The sequence below is a fragment of the Suricata suricatta genome, chromosome 8 (genome assembly GCF_006229205.1).
Source record: "Suricata suricatta isolate VVHF042 chromosome 8, meerkat_22Aug2017_6uvM2_HiC, whole genome shotgun sequence".
NCBI classification, from domain to species: Eukaryota; Metazoa; Chordata; class Mammalia; order Carnivora; family Herpestidae; genus Suricata; species Suricata suricatta.
This window is the reverse complement of record NC_043707.1, coordinates 1,005,119-1,012,400: the sequence shown is the minus strand read 5'-3', so window position 1 is coordinate 1,012,400 and position 7,282 is coordinate 1,005,119. Positions and strand designations below refer to the sequence as shown.

The 7,282-nt window shown below is 64.3% G+C and overlaps 1 protein-coding gene across 2 annotated transcripts in view; it reads right to left on the bottom strand.

The window, feature by feature from the left end:
- Positions 1–7,177, bottom strand: part of UBE2I (ubiquitin conjugating enzyme E2 I) — a 13,144-nt gene extending 5,967 nt beyond the window's left edge. The window contains exons 1-4 of one of the 2 annotated variants that reach the window (XM_029947261.1): positions 6,744–7,177; positions 2,920–2,996; positions 2,701–2,784; positions 1,683–1,755 (exon numbers count right to left, since the gene is read on the bottom strand). In XM_029947261.1, the coding sequence (XP_029803121.1) occupies positions 1,683–1,755; positions 2,701–2,784; positions 2,920–2,985 (223 nt within the window). In that variant the 5' untranslated portion in view covers positions 2,986–2,996; positions 6,744–7,177. Of the gene's footprint in view, positions 1–1,682; positions 1,756–2,700; positions 2,785–2,919; positions 2,997–6,743 lie in introns of those variants that run through there. The other variant, XM_029947259.1, reaches the window with a different exon arrangement.
- Positions 7,178–7,282: the final 105 nt, after the last annotated feature.

Genomic DNA, 7,282 nt, shown 5'->3' with positions numbered 1-7,282 from the left:
GGGGGGGGGGGGGGGGGGGGGGCGCGCCTGGCTGCCTCCAGCTTCGGGCCATCACAGATGGGGCCGCTGTGACCGGGCTGGCCCCCGCCTGCTCCCGCGAGCAGAGCTGCCGGTCCCGGGCAGCCTTAGGTCAGCTCCCGCCACGTGGCGCCCAGCTCTGCCCGGGAAGCGGTGCAAACCTGCACTCTCCGGCGAGGTCGGAGGGCCCCGCTACTCTGCCCCTTGCCACCCTGGCTGCCCCTCTGTGGAGATGGAGTCGGCGCGGGCTCCGACACTAGCGGCACAAAGCGGAGGGCCCGACAGCGCCTGCCGTTTCCTCGCTGCTGCGCCGAGCCCTTCCAGGGCTCTGGGTCAGGACTGAGGAGCGCGGGACCCTGTCCCTCACCGGCTGCCTCTGGCGAAGACCTGGTCCTGAGTGCCAGCTCGCCTGTTACCGACGTTCTACCTACGGGCAAAGGCACGGTCTGTGCCTCACTGGCGAGATCTGCCCACTTGACGGCCCGCCCTTCCGCGGGGTGTTGAGCGCCATCTAGAAGGCTGTCTAGGGTGGAAGGGGGGATTCCTGCCTCTCCCGCAGGGACACCCTGTGGACACGGTCCATTTGTGGACGAGCCTCGTGCTCCCCGCGGCACGTGTGCCCCGTCCTGCAGGCCTGGGTCTCGATCACCGTCCTGCTCACAGGCGTGGGTGCCCTTCACCCGACGCGCCTCTGCCGGGGCCTCGCGGGGCCACGCTCCTCTCCGCGCTGCTCACCCGGACCCTGCAGCGTCGGCGGGACAGTTCCCACGGGACTTTCCACGCTGGGGCCGGACGTTCTGTCAACGGTCTGATTCACACGCTTCCGTTTATTGCAACGATATGAAAACAGGTTTTGCAGGTGAACCTTTTACTCCACAACCTGAGTACGCGGCCTCGAGAAGGCGAGAACCTGCGCGGCGCGGCCTCCTGGAGAGGCCCAGAGCTCCGGCGACGTGCCGAACGTCCGCGTCTTCCTCCGTGCGGTCACCTAGCGCAGCCCCTCCCGCGTAGACCCGCCCAGGAGACCCGCCCAGGTGAACCGTCTCGATCCCAGAGGTCACCCTGCTCGTTACTTGTCGCTAGAATTCTTCTGCTAGAAGCCATTCTAATGAAAACACACTCCCGTCTTTTGAATCACGAGCCCGAGCGCGGACGTTTGCGGGGAGCCGGACCGGACATCTTGGCACGCGGTTTACTGAACCGGCCGCAGCCGGGGCGCGCCGACTTCCGGCTACAGCAGAGGTGCTGCGGACGCACACCTGGGTGACGTGACGGGGCCCACGTGCGCCACAGCCAGCCTCAGCCTCTTCTCCCGGCCTCCTCTGGAGGCTTCCACATGCTATGCACCCTGGCCGCACACACAGCCACCAAGCTGGATATGAAGTATCACCAAATGGGGGAATGACAACAGATGGGGAAGGAAACCCTCGGAGGCAAGGGGTTCTGGCCGTGGCCCTTGTGATGCCTGTCTCCAGCGGGGGCTGACGGCATGGGCGCCTTATCCCCGACAGGCACGGAGGGCCCAGGAGCTTCCCAGAGGACGACAGCCGGCATCTGGGACCGCCTGGCTCAGACCCACAGCCTCGGGGGTCGGAGCCCCGGGGGCGGCCACGCGGGGGATGGGCTGAAGCAGATGGACCCCCCGAGGGCTTCATTATACTTACATTTTGGGGGTGAGGACGGATAATCGTCTTTGAAAAGCATCCGGAGTTTAAACAAGCCTCCTTCCCATGGAGTCTGCGGGACACGAACGGGCAGTTAGGCGCGCTGCCGGCCTCCGCTGCGGGCTGAGCCCCTGGCACCTGCTTCTGCCCCCCCCCCCCCCCCCCCCCCCCCCCCCCCCCCCCCCCCGCCCCGCCAAACTGACCAGCTGTCTCTGTGGCGGGACAGCGCTGCCGCCACGGGCCCAGAGGTCTGGAAAGGGCCGTCCTCAGAGAGGAGCAGGCGGGAGCTGGGCTTCTGGGAAGCCAGGCGGGGAACCCCAAGACGGGGGTCAGCATCTCCGCCTGAGCAGCCGCAGTGAGGCCCCCGCTGCAGGCTCCACGGGCACAGCTGTCCCCAGCCTCCGCCAGGAGGGACAAGGCCGCAGCACACCTGCCTCGGCCTCAGACAAGGGCCGAGAACCACACCGTCTTCTGACAAAGCCGAGTCCTAATCCTGCCAGCTTAGTGTGGGGAGAGGAGGCCGTGGGAGGCGCAAGGCCACGGGCAGAAGGACAGGGTGGCGATGAGGCCTGGACATGACCAGGACGCCGCAGGGGTCTCCTCTGCTTTCTGGTCACCCAGAAAGAGGCGGATGCTGGGTTGCTGGAGACCCTCACTCCCCAGGGCTTCAAACACACCGACCCTGACTGGCCCAGCCCACTCAGCCGGCTTCCTCGATGCTCCCGGGGGTGCCCTGCCACTTGCCCGGGGCTCAAAGACCACCAGGTGGAGCCTCACTACTCGGCAGGGCTGCTTCAGCCGCAGCAGGTCCCAAAGGACAAAGAGGAAGGTCCTCAAGGCTCCTTGAGGCCCCAAGACGCAGCAGGGTGTGACCCTGGGCTTGGTGGGGGTGCCACACCCAGCCCTCCCTGCAGCCCAGCCCCTTCTTTCTGAATTAAAGCTGCCCGGGGGGGGGGGGGGGGGGGGGGGGGGGGGGGGGGGGGGGGGGGGGGGCAGGTCAGCAGGGGGCGCCCCTTACCCCTTTCTTCCCGGGAATGGCGCACTCCCAGTTCATCAGGTTCATCGTGCCGTCGGGGTTTTTTGTAGGGACAGCCACAAAGCCCTGAGGGAAAACCACCACACAGGCCGTCAGCGCCACTGCCTCGCTCCCTCCCGCCCCCAGAGTGTGCAACACCGGGCGGGACCGGTTCAGGGGTAACCCAACCCCCCACCGTGTGAAAAATCAAGCTTTCCTTACAAACGGGTGGTCCTTTCTCCAAGCTTTCCTCTCCTGGGCGAGTCTGCTGAGGGCGATCCCGGACATGGTCAAAGTCCCTGCAAGAGACGGGCCGAAAACGCGGTCAGGCGCGGCGGGGCTCAGGTGCCTCCGCTCTCACACCGGCCTGATGCAGACCCTGCTCTCAGCAAACTGCCCGGCCTGGAGTCTGCCCCCGGCATCACGTCCCCGAGGGGCGACCTGGCCTCCTCCTGAAGGCGGCTCTCCAGGGAAGCAGGAGCCAGGCTGCTCCCAAGACCCAGGACACCTGCAGGGGGCCCCTCCGTGGGAACACCCCCCTCACCCAAGGGTCCATGGCACAGGCCTAGGGCCACACATTCCCAGCAGAGGCCCGCACTCCGGGCCTGCCCTCTTGTCACACGGCAGGAGGCTGCAGCGACAGGGCTCCCCATCCCACCATCAGACTCCAAAGGCAAGGCGAGGCAAGGCCATGGTGGGGATGTCTGGAGCGCTGCCTGAGGACCGGGGCCAGGGCAGTGACAGACCGCTCCCCTCTGTCAGTGCAGAGATGGGGGCGGGGGGACGCCATCAGGCCCCCAGTGTAGAATCAGGTGCTCAGGGTTTAGATTCAAGTCTGGCCAAGAGAATACCTCTTATTCTTGAAACCAACCGAGTAGAAAAGCGCCTGGAGGCAGACAGCAAGCTGTACCGAGACCGCATCCAGTCCAAGGCACCCGACAGGCCCATCTCTCCCAGGCCCCAGGCCCTCCCCGCTCCATCCCTCTGTTTTCTCATCCGACAGCACCTCCCCCTTCAGTGACACTCCACGAACAATAAATGGATCAGGGTCGGTCTCCTGTTTACTTTGGGAAAGTCAGCACAAGAGGGGGGCTAGCAGGGCCTAGGAGCCCCGGGGGAACAGCAGGCACGCTGCCCACCATGCCCATCCGGCCCAAGAGCACTGTGGGAGAGTGTCCCACTCCTGGCTGTCAGGCCCCTCAGCACCTCTGGACCACAGACCCCGTTCACATCAGGGTCCCAGAGCGCCCCACTGGCTTGGTCTCGGCTTCCTGGGGGGGGGGGGAGCAGCATCTCCAGGGTGCTGTTTACCCAGCACAGCCCAAGAGGCCAGAGCCCCCAACGTCCCTCTGCCCTCGGGGGCGGCGAACCTTGCTAGAGAATTTGTCCCTAAGTCTGTTTGTCTTCTAAGTCCACAGAACCGGTGACGATACCACAGACAGGGCTTTAACGAGTCAGAGAAGGGGTCCCCTGGACCGGGAAGGCTGCAGCCTGTCCTGCCCCTCGGACCCTCCGCCTCCACGCAGATCAACTCCTCTCGGCTCCTGTGGGCCAAAGGTCCACACCGCACATTCCCAAGTACAGCACCACCTTCCAGCTGGGCCAGTGCATGACACCAGCTGCTCCTCCCAGCTCAGGCTCACCCACCGCCCCCGGGCTCAACACAGACCCAGGGACAACAGGAAGTGAAAATCCAGAAGGTAATGTGACCGCTGAGCATTCAGCCTCAATTCAAACCCCACTGGTGCCCCCTCTGCCTTCAGGGGCTGGAGGGACGGCCTCCTGTGTGCTGCAACGCCCCCCCCCCCCCCCCCCCCCCCCCCCCCCCCCCCCCCCCCCCCCCCCCCCCCCCCCCCCCCCCCCCGCAACCCAATCTGAATCCCACCCTTCACCCTGCCATCCCAGGCGTGCAGGAGGGGTGAGGCCACCAGCTCAGCACAGACAGGCCCCAGGTGGTGGCGTCACCTGGGTGCTTGTCAGAAACAAACGTCTGCAGGCCCCTGGCCACAGTGGGAGCTCAGGGCGGGGCCCAGCACTATGGGTATGGGAGGCTCCGGGACAACTGTGCTCCCAGGATGTAAGCAACGTCAGCACTGGGGATTCTGCGGGTCATCTGTGAGCCCAGGTCTCAGGAAGCTGGCTGAGTAGTGACAGACACACCACCAGGCCAATGGGATGGGGTCCATTTCTAAGAAAAAGTACATTTGTTACTATAAGAAATAACTAAAGTCAAAAAATCAAAATCCTCCCCTCAAGAAGCTGCCAGGACGACGTGACCGACCGCTGACCCTGGGCCGCCAATCGGGCTGTGACACCGACCCCAGAACACCTCATAATGGGCTCCAATCTTCCCCAACCTCAAAATCAAGTCCAAAGTAGCACCACGCTGGGACCCACACCTGAGTTCCTCTTGGCCACCGCTCCATCCCGGGGCTCTGGCCCGCCCCTCTTCCCAGGAGCACGACTGTGGGGGGGGGGGCGTGGCGGCCCTCGCAGGGCACCACCTGCTCGCCATCTCCTTCACTGCGCAGTTCACTGCCTGGAACATTCGCTTGGGCCAGAGGCAGGGGCCCAGGGAGCACGACAAAGGGGGAGGCGCAGGTGAAGGGGACCTGGGTCGGCACTCGCACAGGTGGGCGGGGAGCCCGCAGGGAGCCAGGGCTCGGCGGGCACAGGCCAGTCTGTCTTCAAGGTGCTTTCTAGTCAGAAGCTGGCAGAGACCCTGACCCATGAAAATCTTCCACAAGTTTCTCAAACCCTTCAGTTCAGTGGATTCTTCGGCACAGAACTTGACCCAACACCGAGAAATGCCCTTCCCAGCAAGATCCCTGAGGGCACAGGACACTGCCGGCCTCACGCCCCCCACAGTAAGATCACGGTGGCAGCACCGCCCACCCCAGGGCAGACAGAGCTTCCAGGACCGGGACAAGCAGCCTGGTAAGCAGTTAACTGAGTTGCAAGGGCCCCAGTGAGTCTGAGCTCAGCCAGGCATCAAAGCAGATTCCTGAAGCCCCAGGCCAGTGGAGCCAGGCCGGCAGGGCGACCCCAAGGCCTGTCTGTGTCACAGCCCTGCCACAGGTCCCCTCTTCTGCCCTGAAAAGCGGACGGAGCCCCCTGGTCCTAGTGCCTGGCTGCGTGCGCCTGTCCCAGGTAGTGGAAGATATGAGAGGTGGGCGCACCAGAGCCCCCGCAGCATCCCTGGGACCGGACTGCTTCTGCCATCAGGGGAAAGGGCCTCAGGCGCACACCTGTCGGCACCAAGCAGAGACCCGCGTCTCCACTCCCACCTCCTCCTGCTGCCCAACAAAGCAGCCAGTTTGCTACATTTTAACCACAACGTTGAAACAACCAATCAGAATCCCACTTGGAACCAAATCCACCTGCCAAGCTAACAGGAGCTTCTGCAGAGAGTTGAAGTGTTAGGACCCGGCTTCTGAGTCACAATCAGGAGCCAGGCAGCACAACCTGGCGCTCCTAGTCAAAGCCTGCAGGACAGGAGGTGGGCTCTCGCCCGCCACCTGCCTCCAGGGCTGCCGCGGGGTGGGGGGTGGGGGCTGCACTTGAACGTGCTCCTCTCAGATCCTGATCTACTGGACGGTACAGAGCTGAGCACGTCCATCCTCAACTTTCTCAACTGAAAAATGGGTGAAAGCACTGTGAGCCCACGGGCTTGCCCAGGAGGGTACAGATTACAGATGGGAAGCTGTGGATCACTCTTTCCCACCCCCTGGGGGGTGGAGAGCAGGAAAGTGGGTGCACCTGACACCCGCAACCCCTGCTCACTCCCAGCCCAACTCCCAAGACCCCAGGCTGTTCCTGAAGCAAGGTCCCACCGACAACGGTCCCACAGCAAGAACTCACCGCTAACCCCCCAACCCCACCCCAACCAAAGGCCAGAGCAAAGCAGGACACATTTAGAATCCATCTTCCTTGTCTGTCAAGTCGATTCTCTACCCAAAAGCAGGGTTTAACAGCGAGATACATCTAGGACTACAGACTTGCAAAAGAAACAAAAGGCCAACTTTGCAAACCGAGGAACTAAGTACCTTTTCAAACTGCAGCAGCCGAACCCAGCGATGCTGATTTCAGGGCGGCTGCAGGCCACGACCAGGAGCCGCGCTAACCGTCCCTTCGCTTCCTCCCACTCACGTAACTACCCGTTCCGACCTCCGCTCGACTGCTACAAAGCAGCCGCGTACGAAAACTCTCCCTCGAACGCAGCGCTAACGTCGGGGATCCCACCGCGTGCAAGCGGCGCTCTTCAGAGGCACAAGGAAACTCGGGCTGCTGGGGTTTTGCGAGCCCCGCCACGCGAGCCAGCGATGCTGCAACCCCCCACTTGCAACTCTCTCTGCCGTACACGCTCGGCCCGGCTGCCAGGCGCCACAGGTCTGTGTGCAGACCGTGACCCCGGAAACGAATTTCCCTGGGGCGGAGGAGAGCCCCGGCGGCGGGGCGGCCCGGGCTCGCGTCCCTGTCAACAGCGGCCGCTGCCAGCAGCACCTCGGGGACGCCGCCGAGCACGCGCCAGGGGGCCGTTCTCCCTGCTCCCCAACGGGGCGCGCGGCGGGGGGCGAGGGGCCGG